This window comes from Lutra lutra, chromosome 2 (assembly GCF_902655055.1).
Source record: "Lutra lutra chromosome 2, mLutLut1.2, whole genome shotgun sequence".
NCBI classification, from domain to species: domain Eukaryota; kingdom Metazoa; phylum Chordata; class Mammalia; order Carnivora; family Mustelidae; genus Lutra; species Lutra lutra.
Genome location: NC_062279.1, coordinates 121,025,319 through 121,043,846, shown reverse-complemented (window position 1 = coordinate 121,043,846; position 18,528 = coordinate 121,025,319). Strand labels below are relative to the sequence as shown.

At 33.3% G+C, this 18,528-nt stretch overlaps 1 protein-coding gene across 6 annotated transcripts in view; it reads right to left on the bottom strand.

The window, feature by feature from the left end:
• The window catches only part of BLTP1 (bridge-like lipid transfer protein family member 1), a 217,164-nt gene that overhangs the window by 146,525 nt on the left and 52,111 nt on the right, over positions 1 to 18,528 (bottom strand). For 3 of the 6 annotated variants that reach the window (XM_047718360.1, XM_047718361.1, XM_047718357.1), the window contains exons 17-24: positions 16,890 to 16,898; positions 14,142 to 14,297; positions 13,779 to 13,876; positions 10,988 to 11,166; positions 10,716 to 10,822; positions 9,575 to 9,783; positions 3,837 to 4,064; positions 2,903 to 3,040 (exon numbers count right to left, since the gene is read on the bottom strand). In XM_047718360.1, the coding sequence (XP_047574316.1) occupies positions 2,903 to 3,040; positions 3,837 to 4,064; positions 9,575 to 9,783; positions 10,716 to 10,822; positions 10,988 to 11,166; positions 13,779 to 13,876; positions 14,142 to 14,297; positions 16,890 to 16,898 (1,124 nt within the window). The remainder of the gene's footprint in view (positions 1 to 2,902; positions 3,041 to 3,836; positions 4,065 to 9,574; positions 9,784 to 10,715; positions 10,823 to 10,987; positions 11,167 to 13,778; positions 13,877 to 14,141; positions 14,298 to 16,889; positions 16,899 to 18,528) is intronic. The other 3 variants (XM_047718358.1, XM_047718362.1, XM_047718359.1) reach the window with 1 other exon arrangement.

Below are 18,528 nucleotides of genomic sequence, written 5' to 3'. Positions count from 1 at the left end.
AGAGAACATGCCCTGCCAACACTTTGATTTCAGAATTCTAGGTTCCAGAACTGTGAGAGAATACACTACTCTTGTTTTAAGCCACCCAGTATGAGGTACTTTGCTATGGTGGCCCTAGGAAACTAATATACATCATAAGTTGCTCATAAATTAAAAGGGGATGGTTTCATAAGTTGGACACAATAACCCATCCATCACCTCAGATCCTTAACCTTGAGGCCCTGCATTAAGACTAATGCTATCAAGAACACGCAGCCAAATCCTGGAGAACTCACCTTTACCAAAGGTTTTAAATTTGCCCAGATTCACCAGAAAAATCACTATCTACGGCAGCTGTAGTCTTATTACACATATTTCTTAAATAAAAGGACTTGAAAGTCAAAGTGACTCTTTGATCCATGGGCTCCAAAATGGATCTTATGTTCATCGGGCATGAAAACAACATTGATTTCAGGGTAGATCTCCATCAACACTATTGGGTGACCAGGTGCATTGTCAATGAGCAGTAATATTTTGAAACGGCTCTCTTTTTTTGAGCACTAGGTCTCAAAAGTGAGCTTAAAATATTCAGTAAACAATGTTATAAAGAGACTGTCATCCAGGCTTTGTTGCTCCACTGAGAGCACAGGCAGAGCAGTTTTAGAGTAATTCTTTAGGGCCCTAGAATTTTCAATGATTGGCTTCAACTTAAAGTCACCAGCTGTGTTAGCCTGTAAGTACAATGTCATCCTGTCCTTTGAAGATTTGAAACCAGGCACTGACTTCTCCTCTCTAGCTATGAAAGTCCTAGATGGCGTCTTCAACTAGAAGGCTACCTCATCTACTTTGAAAATCTGTTGTTTAGTATAGCCACCTCCATGAATTAACTTGGCTAGATCTCCTAGATAACTTGCTGCAGCTTCTACAGCACTTGCTGCTTTACTTTGCACTTTGGTGTTACGGAGATGGCTTCTTTCTTCAAACCTATGCACCAATTTCTGCTAGCTTCAAACTTTTCTTCTGCAGCTTCCTTACCTCTCCCAGCCTTCACAGAATTGAAGAGCATGAGGGCCTTGCTCTCGATTAGGTTTTGGCTTAAGGCAATGCTGTGGCTGATTTGATCATCTATCCAGACCACTGTAACCTTCTCTGTGTTAGCAACAGGCTATTTTGCTTTCTCATCATTGGTATGTTTATTGGAGTAGCACTTCTGATTTCCTTAAAGAATTTTTCCTTCACATTCACAACTTGGCTATTTGGTGCAAGGGGCCTAGTTTTCAGCTTGGCTTGGGTTTTGACATGCCTTCCTCACTAAGCTTAATCATTTCTACCCTCTGATTTCAAGTGAGAAACATGCAATTCTGCCTTTCACTTGAACACCTGGAGGCCACTGCAGGGTCATTAGTTGGTCTAATTTCAATACCTTTTTGTTTTAGAGAACAGGGAGGCCCAAGAAGAGGGTGAGAGACAGGGGAACAGCAGGTTGGTGAAGCAGTCAGAACACATGCATCATTTATCACTTAAGTTTGCCATCTTATATGGGCACCCCCAAACAATTACAATAGTAACATCAAAGATAAGTGAACACAAATCACTATAACAAATATAATAATGAAAAAGCTTGAAATACTGTGAGAATTACCAAAATATGATAGAGACGTGAAGTGCACAAATGCTGTTGGAAAAATGGCTTTGATACACTTGCTTGATGCAGAGCTGCCACAAACCTTCAATATGTAAAAAATGCAGTATCTGCAAGCGCAATAAAGCAACGTATAATAAAATGAGGTATGCCTACTATTTCAAAAGTCTGATGAAGGAAACAGATTCTGTGGCAAGAATAAGCATATATTAGGTGTTAAGTTTCAGCTACTATGAGGTCAGGTGTGTCAATATATGCACATACGAAAAAATTAAATTCTTTGTAGAAAAATAAAGTCAGTTATGGCAAAAGAGTTACAAAGGGGAGGGTAGGTTATTTTATATAAAATGATCAGTTACTATACAGAATCCTTATCATCTGTTGATGATTTGCGGGTATCAGATTCATCCTCCCATTCATAATTTTACTTTGCCTTATGTTAAAATACATTTACTTTTCTAAAACTCATAACTTGACTAAAAGTAGAGAAGAGCCCTAAAGTAGTGTTAAATAAAAAATGAAGCCATTTAGGGGCGCCTGGGTGGCTCAGTGGGTTGGGCCGCTGCCTTCGGCTCAGGTCATGATCCCAGGTCCTGGGTTCGAGCCCCGCATCGGGCTTTCTGCTCAGCAGGGAGCCTGCTTCCTCCTCTCTCTCTGCCTGCCTCTCTGCCTACCTGTGATTTCTCTCTGTCGAATAAATAAATAAAATCTTAAAAAAAAAAAAATGAAGCCATTTGGCATTAAAAAATAATAATAAAGTGATAATCTACTGAAGAATGTAAATTATTCCCATTTGCTGAATATCATTGGTTCCCTTCCAAAAGAGCCCTGGGGATATCTTGAGGGGATTAATGAAGTGTCTTGTAAGTATGTTAGGTAAAAAGAATAATCCATGTGGATATGGATGTTTTGAAGATTTATAGTACTGGTTAATAGGAATATTGAGGTTGTAATTTTCAACAGACTCCACCAAAATTTTATACACTTTCACGTCCATAAATATATGAAAAAATTAAAAACTGTGTTTTTCCATTTCTAAAAACAATATATATAGAATATAATTATACGGGATCACATAAATAGGAACAGCAGAAAAAAAGAAAGAGAAAACTGAGATTCTTGAAAAACTCACATATATATATACAGAACTTCCTACTTGTTAAATTACAAGCTCTAATTTAAAGAGCTATATATACCATGCACAGAAACTTAACACACTATTTCAACCCCAAAAGCAATAATACATCTCTACATCTCTACTGTAACTCACTTTCATATTACCTGATAGTTATCACTGACAAACACATTTAGGGGTGACAGGACAAGTTGCAGCATGGTCTCTCGAAATCCTTTTTTCATTTCAAAACACAGTCTTTCCAAGAATGCTGTAGGGCACTCAGGGCCATCAGTGGTTCCATGCTAAAGTCGAACAAAATACCATAATCAAGATATAGAAAAAATAAGACCAAGGAAGTGCAGGAAAATAAAAATTACCTTTATATAGTTAAGAGATTTTGCTTCTTAAAAAGGGGAAACAGTGCTTACTGACAAAATTAACTATTCTGTACCCCAGTAAGAACATTAAGTTCACTAGGCACCAGAGGTGACTCCTCTGCTTTGTAATCCTAGGTGTATGGTATGGAGCCAGTAGGCAGCACAATGCTCTAGGGCCTCTTCCTCCCTATCTGGTCTCACTCCAACAACCCTGGGTTCTCTGGCAATGTAATCTCATTCCAAGTCTGCCCCAACAGTCTACTGGTCAACCTAAGACTGAAGCAGGATTCTGTGCTAGGTCTGAACCCCTGAAAACAATTCAACCTGCAGGGTGAAGCTGAATCTTGATTTTGTAGCAGGCTCACCATAAGAGCTCCAAAAGGTCTAGAGTTGGATAAAGGATAAGAAAATGTAAATCCTAGAGTATCCATCAGGGTAACTATAAACCCAGCAACTCAATATTGTGACAAAATGCTCTAAAGTTACAAAGAACAGAAAGAAGGAACTGAAGTGAAAGAAGAAAAGCAGAAAATTAACAATGATCAAGTAATCACATTATGAAGAAAATAATAAACTAGCTTTATTATGGTAAAAGGATAAATTTTAAAGTTTTCAAATCTGATTTTTTTATTAGTGTGTGCATGTGTGTATACACACTTACAGTTTAAGTTGAGTGAATTTCGTAATATACTCCAGACTATTCTGATACATAAACACTTACAACAGGAAGACGTCCATGAACTTTGTACAAATTAACAAGTACAGTAATATCCCAAGGACGTAAGGTAAGCGGATGAATTGACTTGGCTGAACTTTCATTTTCCTTTTTGTCATTTTCCATCCCAACAGCAGTCCACCCAGAGCTGGATGATGTTGACAGTGACAGAACAGGACTTGAAATAACCTCTTCAAAATCCATATACATGTCATCTTCCCCAAAGTAATTTTCCTATAAATATTAAGAACAAACTTCTATTAAAGAGGTATGTAACAATAACTTTTCAACTTAGAGTCTGAATTTTGTAAACCAAGCATTTCCTTAAACTATTTTATTTAGTTAAAAGTATATGGTCTGCTTCCTTGAAATGAAAAGCCAACAACAAAAAAAGATACATATACTTAAGGCATATATACTTACTTGGCTACTTAGCAAATAAACATTCTGTAGCAAAAAACCAAAAAACAAAAACATAAAAATTTACAGAAGTTTATAGTAAAGTTTCATGACAACACTACTTCCAATTATGGCAAAAACTTAACAATTTAGGTCCTAGAAGAAAACTCTGAAAATCTGAAACGTTCAATCGTTTTCAATCTTTCTCAGAGTTCTGAGGCAATAGTACCTAGAGACATCCTTTAAGGGAAGATCAATTCACTAAAAATTAATTTGACTAAATCCAATTAACTAACTACTACAATCCATATATTCTAGGTGAAATATTTATCGGAAGTGTTTTTAACATCTTAAGTAAGAATCTCCAATTTTGGTTACTGATGAAAAATACATGTGTTATCAATAGTTACCAAAACACCCTTTCACATAATCCATCCTGGCTTTTTTTTTTTTTTTTTTAAGATTTTATTTATTTATTTGACAGAGAGAGAGAGAGAGAGAGATCACAAGTAGGCAGAGAGGCAGGCAGAGAGAGGAGGAAGCAGGCTCACTGCTGAGCAGAGAGCCTAATCCAGGGCTTGATCCCAGGACCCTGAGATCATGACCTGAGCTGAAGGCAGAGGCTTAACCCACTGAGCCACCCAGGTGCCCCCCATCCTGACTTCTTATGCAAAGTATTTTAACTATTAATATTCTGGTTCCTTTTGTGTCAGAATTTAAATTTATTATTATTTTTTCTTTTTTTTAAAGTTTTTATTTAAATTCCACTTAGTTTACACAGTGTAATATTAGTTTCATTGAGTAGGATTTAGTGATTCATCACTTACATACAATACTCGGTGCTCATCACAACTGCCCTCCTTAATGCCCATCATTTATTTCACCCATCCCTATACCCACTCCCCTCTGGTAACCATCAGGTTGTTCTCTATAGTGAAGAGTCTGTTTCTTGGTTTGCCTCTCTCTTTTTCTCCCCCCATGCTCATTTGTTTCTTAAATTCCACATATGAGTGAAATCATATGGTATTTGTCTTTCTTGGACTTATTTTAAATGAAATTCTTTTTTCTTCCCATTATTCTGAATTTAAATTTTATCTATTTGATCTGTTAGTAGTAATCAAAAGCTGTTAAAATATTCCTAACACAGTTAACCATATTTGTTCAATATTAGAAATCAAGTCAGTATTTTGGTAAATTCTGCATTTTATTTATTGACACATTTATTTTCTAGCTAGAATTCTAGTCAATCAATCCGGCCAATTAAATATCTTTTCATAGGAAATGATGTTGACGGGCTTGCAGTCATTTGGTTAATTAGCGGTGGAACTAATAATAAAATCCCACATCTATGGACTCACAAAACTGATGCATTCTCTATTATTATCTAGCTCTAATAACACAGGTCCTACTTAGAACCCACCTGACATCTTGATAATTGCCTTTATTATATAACTCTGAAGCATGGAAAAACTCAAGCACAAATATAAATGTAAATAAACATTAGTTTTTATCCTAAATTCTAACATTAAATTTCTAAAACTAAAAATAAATTTCTAATTGATTTCAATCAACATTAAAGATCTAGAAGTACTCAAAGCAGCAGTCTTCAGATCACTTGAGAAGCCTTTTCAAAAAACACATGCCATTCTGGTCCTGAAGACAGGTCCAATAGTTTGCAATGGGCATGGATGTCAGAGAAAGAAGAAAAGTAAAATATTTCCTTCAGTGATATTTATCTACAAATGGCCTCCAGACCCAACCACCTCTACACCCTTCCTCCCTACAAATGATCAATGGAATCAGCGTACAATGTTCAGGTTTATTAGCTTTTGACATACTAAGAGTTACCAACAAATCAATAAAAATAAATTATATTCATTTTAGTCAATTTTTAATAATCCTCTTATTTTTAAAAGATTTTTAAATGATTTCTTATTTTTAAAAGATTTCTTAGAAGTCTCTTAGAAGTCTTTTGCAATTTTTAACCTTAAAAACAGAAGAGATTCCTGTAGATTATTAAAGAGATTCCTGTAGATTATTAAAGATTATTTCTGTAGATTATTAAAGTCAAAAGAAAAATGTTCTCTTGGGCCTAATGTTCGATTTCACTACCAAAACAATCTCCATTTAATTATCTGAAACAGAAATAACACATAGCAAATTCTTTAGGGAATACTGAATCCCCAAAATAGTAGAGAACATTTGCTAATTTTTATTAAATGTGTCAATGACTGTTTTTAAAGAGTTACAAAACTCTAGGAGTCTTTTATGAGTTATTATATTAGTACATATTGAATATTATAAACAAATGTACTTTTAAATTATAAATCCCTTAAAACATGAGCCTCATGTTAAATGTTTGATATTGAGTGTGTGGTTTAAGTTTTGTGTGTTTTAGTTTAATTTTGTTTTTTTAGTATGTGAACTCCATCTGCAAAGGTTAACTTCTTGAGGATTCACTAAAAAAATTACCAAAAGGTTGACCAAAGTATAAAGTAAGTAATAATATATTATGGCAAACTTTTATGGTATATTAAGATTAATAAATGTACATAAATTTTTACAAGTACAAATAAAAGTTCCATTTCCATTTTATGGTAGGTAGTATGCAAAACTGAACTAACTCTAAAACAAATTCCAAACAACCCCAGAAAAAAAGCAATAACTTATATAACTGAAAAGACGTGTTCTTTTGTCAAGTTTGCAGCATGAATGAATTTAAACACGATAAAGCAAGCTGTATTTCCAACCAACTTAAAAGCTCTTTGAAATTTTATTTTCCTAGAGATATTTTATCATGAGTGTCAAATAAGAGGACACTACCGTTTTTTCCCCTAGCCTATTTATGCAATAATACCCATTTCTCAAAGAAGAGGAGAAAGAATTACCACTATAGTTAAAAGAAGGGAGCTAATAAATTCAGAGAAGCCAGAGAGGGGGAGAAAAAACAACCTACAGGTAGTCTGTTTTCAATATTAATTTTTTTCTAGTAAGAAAAACATATATGCCATATATACCAACCCTTAATCCACAGTTACTACTGACTACCACCGACATGCTATCACTATTTAGATTCAGATTTTCCTTCTTCCATTAAGAAAAAACGTAATAAGACTAAGAGAAGTCAATTCAGAAGATGTAAACAGTTCCATAAAATATTCTCACAAATTTTAATGCATGTTTGTATATATTCTTCTCAAATTTCCTGGTAATAATAATGGTAACCCTAGTCTCTTTGTGGATTCTGGAAATCAATTTTTCATAAACAGTCAAACAAATATGATTTTTTTCTAGTCTATTCAGAATGTCTTGATGCTTAATTTTAGTAACTAAGGAAAATACAATCTCAGTTACATGAATTTTCACATTCTCTTTTTTTTTTTTATATATACATACATTCTAACACTAACTAGAATGTAAGTTATGTATTAAAATAGAATACATCTCATTTAGCGTGACAGTAAGCTTTCTGGTAGGCAGAAAGAAAAACAGGAGATAAAAAAAAGACAAAGAGTTACTTATATTCCTAATAAAAGGAAGCATGGAGCTCATTGGCCTAGAAAAAATTTTATTTGTCATGTTTTAAATACATATTTTTAAAAATATTTCAAACCTTTAAAATTTTTAGTTTTAATAGCTACTTCATACAAGTTCTACATTAATTTGATGAATGCAAATACTAATATAAACTTTAGTATGACAAACCTTTGACACTACTAAATAGTTGTTATAAAATCTTAATGCATGGAAGAGACTGCATCAAAACCAACTATCAAGAGAGGTTACATTTATGAAGAATTTGTAAAGAAATCTTAAAAAGGGCATTTACTCCTTTCTCTTTATTCTTTGTTACCATCCTTTTAATTTTGACAAGTATGTATTATGGAATTTTTAAAAGAAAAAAATTGAGGCTCAGTATACATAGAGTGATGCAAAAGAACAGTGATAATACCTCTTAAGTAGTATTCAAAACTGGTATTATATCAATATAACCATCCTCATTTGCTAACTAAATCATTACTTAAAACATTTAAATTAAAATACAGTTCAGTCTCTCCAGGGAAATTATAACTTGAAAATTATACTTTAAATCCTTAATATTCACAAGCAATCCCAAGAAAATAAAATATTGGGAGAAATATTTAAAGAATACTTTGGGTCAAACAAGGGTCACAAGAAAAAAAATGCGTAGGTGTGTGTGTATGTTTGTGTATTTCTCCCCTTTGAATATCTGAAGAATCACTCCTTCAGGAATCTCTCCTAAAACCAAACCAAAACTTTAGATTTCCACAAATATTAAATACATTGTCCCTTGTACCTTTTATCTTAAATTATATCATCTGATGCTTTACAGTAGTTTATATAAGACAGTAACTCAAATATAAAAATTTAAATATAAAAACCTGTTCAGCTAGGACTTCCAGAGAATCTTTGTTAACAAACCTTGACTGTCTTTCCCTAATTAACCCTGAACATCCTAAACCGTTTCCAGAATTAATTACACCTGTCAGTGTACATTACAGGATTGCCTGTTACCTAAGCATTCAATAACCAAACCTCCACAGTTGTGAAATCACAAAAGGAAGCAAACAAGTAAACACTGACAAAATCAGACTCACACAAAAACCTATCCCACAAATAACTCTACTGCTCATGACTGTTAATGTTTGGACAATTAGTCTCACTTTGTTTATGAGATGTAGTAAAGCATCCAACAGTATGATGAAAATCTAAAGCAAAGTGAATTAGCAAAATCCTGGAAAAATGTAAAATTTCATGGAGTTGCTAAAAGTGATATTGGATAACTGCTCAAATCACAGGGAAAGCTATCAGTGGTAAGTGTAGATAGTGCTGCAAACAAATCTTTGTTTATTACTTAGCATGAAATAAAAGTTTTCTGTTTTTACTGATTACTTAAAGTCAGCTCTTCCTGGTTTTATTTTATTACTCTCAGATGACAAAGTTCTCTTGTACTTCTTTTGCTGTATTACATTACAATGTGTTAAAATCTCTCCTTATATATGTCTATCCTACTATATCCTCTAGCTTATTTCCTTGAGAACAGATGCTGTATCATCTCTATCTCAAGCAACTAGCACAATTCCTAGAATATATTAAATGCTAAAAATACAAAATAAAAACTCAACTGAGAAGTTGTGTAAAAATAGTGTTATTTTTAATAAATAATTTTGTAATTAACTCTAGCACTGGAAGTCTAGTCAACATATATTATCTTCAACAACTTTAAACCACCAAAACTGGCTACTTCAGACGGTCTCAATTTTAATTAGATAGTACCCATTTGCCTATGTTTAAAAATGTGTAAGATCTTTTAAAAATCATACCTTTATACATAAGAAGGCATTTAATAGTGGTCCATAAAGAGTTATTTGAGAATCTGGTGAAAGTTCCATTTCTACATGAAGTTTATCAGGTGGAAGTTCTGAGGGATCGATAGGTGGGCGTGAAGACGTAGAAGGAGAAGAAACAACTCTGTCTGATGTTTTCTGGGATGGCCTTAATACAGATAGCATTGTTTCTTCCATTTCTGATACTGAAAAAAATTAAGGAAAAAAAATTATGGTGGGGAATTTCTCACAAGTTCTTTACGGAATCATTCTCTAAGAAATTCTATTTTGTAATTTTTCATGAAATCAACTACGATACAGTATCTATAATATATAATGAAAACGACCTGCCAGACTAAAGTTAAGAATGTGAAATAAAACAGACTTCATTGAAATATGTGTAGAAATACATAAATCACATGGTATAGAAACAAAGAAAATTTCCTATTAACATTCTCAAGTCCCTGTAATATAAATTCAGGTCACAGTCAGGGCTTTATCTATACTTGGGCATTAAAGTACAAAGTTGTTTTCACATAAACAGCTATTCAAATGCAGTGTGACATAATCAAGCTCATAAGAAAAATTATGAAAACTATTTGTACATTTAACTCACTAGAAAAATACAAAGAAAATATCACTTGACTCTAATTTCATTTTGGACCCTGGTAATAAAGTACATAAGCCTCAGGGAAACTGGTATGATATGATAGTTGTGAAAATGCATTAAAAAAACTAACATTTCATGAAGCCAAATGCTTTAAATTTATTTATATCCACATATACTTTATTTGATATTCTAGCTCTTCTGTTTCTAGCTTTGGCAGAACTTGAAAAAATTATTTACTTTCTCTGAACACATTTGTTCAAATCTACAATAACAACATTTATCTCATAGAGTTGTAAGGATTAAATGAGATAATGTAAACCAGTGAACAGCCTGCTCTAGTATTTGATACACAGTAAATACTCAATGAAAGTTAGTTTTAATTACGCCAAAAATCCTTAGAAGATTTTTAAATGTTTAAAATTACATCAAATGAATACATTTCCAAATAAAAAAAATTCTTATACTTTTAATGGCTATCAATCATAAACCAGATGTTTCAAAGTACTAATTATATAAAAAAAAACTTACATGATTGTTTTAGTTGCTCATCTGCTTTTTGTGGATAAATTGGATGCCATGTATAATCAATTGTAAGCATGACACTTGGGACAGTCCAGCATTCAACCCAACCAGCTCTTTGAAGAACAAAAAATAAAATTCTGGTCAGTTATTTAATTCATTTAACTGTGTACAAACACCACTTACAAATAATCAACTTTATCTTTATTATTTGAAAAAATCAGAAGAATCTTCTCCACATAGAAACACAAATACTTAAATCACTAATTTTATATACTCACTTTTCTTGTGTAATATTCCGCCATTTTGGTTTAACTGTTTTCTGACCACTTTGACACTCAGCAGGAAGACCAGTATCATGAGTCATTTTATTTGAGTGGCAATTCTTTACCAACATAAATAATGAGTATTTACTGGGGTGGCAATCTGGTAGAAATAAATGAAGATCAACATCTTCTCCCTAAAAAATAATTTATAATAACCCAAAGTAATAAAACAGGTACATAAATATGTTAGGTTTCTATTTATAGCCAAACCTGTTAATAATAATCTTGAGAATAAATTCAAAAGAAAATAAATTTCAAAAGGCAGATTTTATAATCAAGTCAGTTAAATAACTGGGATAAGATTTAACATTGACTAAAACTAAATTCCGCTATTCTTTTTTTTTTTAAACTAAATTCTGATTAGAAAGTTAAAAAAAAGTAAGGGAATAAATAGCATAGTTTTCACAAAATAGTAAAAAGATTATCTCTATGGGTATCCATGGGTATTTCACATGTAACTCAGTAAAAAAAAAAAAAAAAAAAAAAAATTAAAAATCATCTCACTGAGGAATGCCTGGTGGCTCAGTTGGTTAAGCATCTGCCTTCGGCTCAAGTCATGATCTCAAGGTTGTGAAATTGAGCCCTATGTTGGGCTCCATGCTCAGCACAGTGTCTTCTTGAGTTTCTCTCCCCACTCCGCTCATTCTCTCTCTCTCTCAAATAAATAAAAATCTTTTAAAAATAAATAAATAAAACCAAAATCATCTCACTGACAATAAGTTCAGGTGGAATATGTTCTGTATTTTATTAAATTTTTTCAAAGATTTAGCTTAGAGACAGAGAGACAGGGGGAAGAGTGCAGTGGGAGGAGCAGAAGGGGAGAGAAACTCAAGGAGACTCTGTGCTGAGCATGGAGCCCAATGCAGGGCTGGATCTCACGAACCTGAGATTACAACCTGAGCCTAAACTGACTATACCACCCAGGCGCCCCTACTTAATTTTTAAAATAGGATTGTTTTGGATTATCAACTGCCTTTGAAGAATTCTGAATTGATATGTTTTCATTTGCCTTCACTTTTCTCCTTGAAGTCAGTGTCCTAATCTTGTTCATCATGGTGCCTGATTTCTTTTTTGTTTTTTTTTTTAGATTTCATTATTATAGAATTTGTTTTTATTTACATTTAAAAATTTTTTATTTAAATTCCAGTTAGTTAACATTCGGTATAATATTAGTTTCAGGAGAATTTAGTGATTCATCACTTACATGTAACACCTGGTGCTCAACACAAGTGCTCTTTTTTTTTTTTATATTAACATATAATGTATTATTTGCCCCAGGGGTACAGGTCTGTGAATCATCAGGCTTACACACTTCACAGCACTCACCAGAGCACATACCATCCCCAATGTCCATAACCCAACCACCCTCTCCATACCCCCACTCCCCGGCAACCCTCAGTTTGTTTTGTGAGATTAAGAGTCTCTTATGGTTTGTCTCCCTCCCAATCCTATCTTGTTCCATTTTTTTCCTTCCCTACTCCCCAACCCCCACCCCCCGCCTCTCAAGTTCCTCACATCAGAGATATGATATATGATAAATGTCTTCTTCTGATTGACTTATTTCGCTCAGTAAGTGCCCTTAACCTTAATACCTAAATCACCACTTAGCCAATCCCCATCCACCTCCTTTCTAGCAACTCTCAGTTCTCAATAGTTAAGTCTATTTTATGGTTTGCATCTCATTTTCTCCCCATAATGTTCATCTGTTTTCTTAAATTCCACATATGAGTGAAATCATATGGTATTTGTCTTTCTCTGACTTATTTCACTTAGCATAATACACTCTAGCTCTATCCACTTCATGGCAAATGACAATATTTCATTCTTTTTGATGGCTGAGTAATATTCCACCATGTATATATACCATACCTCTTTACCCATTTATCAGTCAATGGACATTTGGACCCTTTATAATTTGGTTATTGTTGATAATGTTATAAACACTGGGGTGCCATGATTCCTGATTTCTTAACAGGCAGCACAGCAGAGTGGTTAAGAGAATGAAGCCCTGACCTATACCACTTGGGTTAAAATTCCAATTCAGCTACTCACCAGTCACATGGTAAGTTACATAAACGCAGCTTCTCAGTTTCCTATTTCACAAATGCAGATAACAACTACCTTATGTAAACTGTTCTGAGAATGAAATGAGCTAATACACATAAAGCACTGGAAATTGTGTATGTCACACAGAACATGTTTAATAGGTATTGGCAGCTCTTATTGTTGTTATTTTTTAACCATCATAACCTCCATCAATACTAGTAACTACTTCTGATTGTTCATACCCTAAAATTAGGTATTCCACAAAATTTCGAACTCATTAGAGCTGCCTTTCAGAAAAAGGAAGAGAGGTATTTGTGGCTATCCCTTGAATTCATGTTTATAATTAGTAACAAAGGAAAGTGTAAAATCTAGTTCATACACTGTAAACATTGGAGCTAGAAGGGGTTTTCAAAAGAACATGTGAGTTAGCCACAAAGGTTAGAAATGAGCTGGTTAGGAAAATATTCAGCTCTGGGAATTTTCTTTTTATTGCTCAACTCCTCTAAGGGGGAGTTGGGGAACTACAAAAAACAAACAGCAGCATTTCTGTGACACTGAACCTCATGAACAATATGGAGAACTAAAATACTGCAGGATAACAATGGGATAGCGGGGAAAAGTAAAGATAAGCTTTGGGAAATCAAACTTACTAATAAACTAATCAAACTTACTAATAAAGAATTCAAACAATTATACATACTCTTAAAGAGAACTTGGTGTTACACGTAGCTGGAACAAAGTCCGTAAAAGGCAAAGAGAAATCAATGTTTAATGTTTCCCCACAGGCTGCCAGATACACTACAAGAAGAGGAAAAAAAGAGAAAATTTATTTTTAACTTTGATAAAAGTTTAAATAACAATTGCCTTAAATACATACCTAAGAAAATGAAACATAAAATGCTTAGTTCAATAAAAACTCTGAAGTAATTCTCCAAGAGTATTATAAGACAATGGAAAAAAGATCAATTCTAGTATCTATTAAAACTATAAAATCAACATCAATTTCCACTGTTGTAATTTCTCTTAATGAACAGAATACTTAACCTAATTTTTAAGTTCTTACCATTTTCCTGTTGTTTAGTGGAACAGTCAATCCAATTGTGTTGATTAGCAGCCCAAATCATTTCAAATTGATGAAACATGATTTTAAAATTCCATGTATATGGCACAAATGAAAAAATGTCTGGAGCACTATCACTAGACCAGTCTTGGATTAAATCTAAAATCATGGGAGTAGAAGACAGAAAGCAAAAGTTAACTGAAATTAAGAAAACAAAATATAAATATTCTAACACCAGTCAAAAATGATTTTTCTTTCACAACTAAAAAGAACTTTTATACTGAAATACTAAAAGAAGATTAAGATACAGGTGATTTAATAGCAAACCAATGTTTACGTACTAATTAATCACAGATCCAAATAAGAGCAATTTTATGCATTTTATATACCCATTTATTTTTAATTTTTATACCTATTATTTATTAGAGAAACTTTAGAAGATAAAAGAAAAAAAATAATCACTTGATAATCCACTACCCAAATATCCAGCATTGTGGATATCTTTCCTTCTAGTTTTACTTTCTATGTAGTTTTTTACACTATTCTAGATGTACATATTTCATATATTGCTTTTTCTCACTGAACTCAAAATTTCTCCATGTTATTTCACAAACATTAACAAAAACTTTAATAAGAGTTCAATAAGGAGATTTGCCAGGATTTACTTAACCATTTAGTAATCTTGGATATTTAGACTCTTTCCAAATTTTTGTTATATATAATTTTATATATATTTCATGGAAGATATTTTATATACTCAGGATTACTTTGTCAGTATAGATTCCAGAAGTAGAATGGCTAGGTCAAAGTCTATAAAGTTTTTCAAAGTTACTATAAATTACAGAATTGCTTTCTAAGAATAGTGAAACCATTTATACTCCTACCAGAAATATATGCTTGACTTATCTATTTCATTGTACCTTCTCCTGCATTATACTTCCTTCTACCTTCCCCTCCCCCTGTCCCTTGTCCCTCCCTCTTTCTCTTTCTCTCTGGGGGAGTAAGAGGATGTAGCTTCGGAATTAACTGATCACTAAGAACTGTTAACTCATTTTAGCTGAACTTCCTAACTACAAGTAGGGTTGAGCATTTTTTCATGTTGTTTTACTGACTAAATAAATACCTACAGAGTGTCTTCTGTGTGCCAGACTCTGTTCTAGACTCTGGGAATATAATGGTGAACACAAACGTGGCCCTGTTAGTATTTATAGTCAATAATCTCTGATTTCTGATTTGTTGTACTGCCAGTTTGTATGGTTTTAAGTCTTGCAGTTTAAAATTATTCATTTACTTAGTCTGCCTATCCTCTGGTACCTTTTTTTTTTTAATCCCGATAGGCAAAAACTCTTTATATAAAGATATTAGTACTAATCTAAAACAGTGGTTTTACTTTTTCTTCAGGCATTCATGTCACTTATATGGTTATACTCCCAGCAATCATATCTTTCAGTACATGGTCTCCTCCTTAAGGTGTCAAGTTCATCTCTATATACCCATAATATATAACAGTGCTATGCATATAAAATTAGAACTTTGTATATATGAGACAGAAAAATGAATAGAAACAGTATTTAGCACAGTTTGACAGCAGACAGTTCTGGGTTTAAATTCTGTCTTTACCATTTTACTAGCAATGTAATCTTAAATGAATAACACTTCTTCTTCTGTCTACTGCACCCTGGTTGTGCTCTCTCTCTCTTTCTCTCTGTCAAAAAAATAAATTAAAAAAAAAACTTTATGTAATAATTGGCATAAGAATGACTACTGAGGAATATTAGGCATGCCCTCACACCAAATTAGGTCATTTGCTTTCTGCAGAATTCTGTCAATGGGGAAACAGAAAACTGAGAACAGAAAAAAGCAATTCAAACACTATGACCAGGTATGTTCACCACCAGGCTAACCATGTTACTCTCTAATAGTCATCCTTTTTAGAGAATAAGTAAGGTTTTAAAGGATTCTAAAAAGCAATAGAAAAAATATGAATAAAAGTTACAGCTGTAAAATCTGGGATATGAGAACTTAAGTTTTGTATCTTTCAATTTTCTTTAAATTTCTCCAAATAAATTTTAGGGAAAAAAAAAGTGAACTGCAATATGTATAGGCTTAGAGGTTAGAAATAAAATAATTTAGGAAAAAAAGAAAAAAATTTTTAAGATTTTATTTATTTATTGAAGAGAGAGAGTGGCAAGCAAGCAAGGTAGCAAGCACGGGGCAGGGAGGGGAGAGGGGAAGAGGGTTAGAGAGAGAAGCAGACTCCCCACTGAGCAGGGAACCCAATGTGGGGCTGAGATCATGACCTGAGCCAAAGGCAGATGCTTAACTGACTGAGTCACCCAGGTACCGAAAATAATTTAAGGAAAACATGGTTGTAACAGAAAATGTGCACTTGTCTATTTGAAAGTGACTAGTACATTGCTCAGTCTAAATTAAAGTGTTACTACAAAGTTAAAAATTTTAAATCTTGAGGAAGTATCTACTCCAACTATTCTTAGCACTGCTAAAGTCTAAGAATGTGAAATGTCTGGAATAAAAACAATGTGAAGGATTAAATGCTTGAAAATAGGAACCTATTTTAAAAGGTTAGCAAAGTTATAAAATACAAAACCTTAAGTGAGAGAGATATGGCTACTGTCGAAGAAACTAAATATAACAGATTCTTGAGCCAGACGACTTGGGTTGGAACACTAGCTCGACAGACTTACTAGTTGTGTGACCCTGGACAAACTGCTTGACCACTCTGTAACTTACTTTCCTCATCTGTAAAACAAGGATAACAATAATATCGATCTCAGGAATTATTATAAGGATTCAACAATTCAATATGTGCAAATTGCTTAGAACAAAAACAGACACATAATACACACTGTGAATTTTAGCTATTTTTTAAAAATAAATTGAGCAGTACTTATTCAATGTTCGGCTTCGCTGACGAAAGTTTAACTTGCCAGGGATTTTGTTACAAATTCTACTACTGGGACCCCGACTCAAGCCTTGAAGAATTATATAACTTCAAGAATTTAGAAGCTTTCTATCTAGTTCCCACAATAAAGTTCCCAATCAAACTAGAAAACAAATATAAAACACTTATGGTTGAACATATTTGTAGTAATGGCTTTATACAATGCCCAAACTCTAACAATAGCAAAATTAGGGTAGAAATTATTATCTCTATTTCACAGATAAGGAAACAGAAGGTAAGATAATTAGATAATTTGGCCAACATCATATTGCTAGTAAGTAACGTAAGGGCAGGACTATCTATGTATACCTACCACCATAGCCCCAAATATCTAATAGTACTCAGCACAGATCCAATGTTTGTAAACGACTGGTGGGTACAGGGAAGGATGGAGGAATGGATGGATGGATGGATAGATGGATAAATGTAGTAATCAGTAAACCAAATATTAGGTACTCTGGGGTAGCCACTGACCCTGGCAAATTAGCCCAACTCTGTTAAACTAAACTTTCTATGGGAAGATTCTATAAATGCAACTTATTTTTATGTAGTCATATATATGTTAGTCAGAGACCAAGACTGCATGCTTCTAAACCCATGAAATATGAGTAGCTATCATAATATGCTTCAAGAAATAAAGGAATTTTTTCCAACTAATGATAACATCAACTCAATATCCATGCCAATGGAAAGAAGTAGGAGTTCCAAACACAAAAATAACATACCCTTGTGCACTGTTGGTGGGAATGTAAACTGGTACAGCCACTATGGAAAACTGTATGGAGGTTCCTCAAAAACTTAAAACAGAAATACCATATGATCCAATAATTCCACTACTGGGTATTTACTCAAAGAAAATAAAACACTAATTCGAAAAACTGTATGCACCCGTTTATTGCAGCATTATTTACAACAGCCAAGATATGGAAGCAAACTAAATGTCAACAATAGATGAATAAAGATGTGGTGTGTGTTGATGTACAGACACACAAACACACAAAAATACACAAGAATATTAAACAGCCATAAAAAGGAATAAAATTTTGCCATGTGCAACAACATTTCACTTACATGTGAAATCTAACAAACAAAACAAACAAAAAAGCAGAAAAAGACCCATAAATAGAGAAAACAAACTCTTGGTGCTCAGAGGGGAAGAGGGTAAAGAGATGAGAAAAATAGGTAAGGGAGTGGGAGGTAGAGGCTTCCAGTTATGAACCAAGGAAGTCTCTGCAACGAAAGGCATGGCATAAGGAACATAGTCAGTGGTGTTGTAGTAGTACTCTATGGTGACAGATGGTAGCTATACTTGTGGTGAGCACAGAGTTGTTGAATCATTATGTTGTACAACCAAAACTAATGTAACGTGTCAACTATACTCCAAAAAAATAAAAAAATAACATACTTGGCTATCTGAATATACCGTTT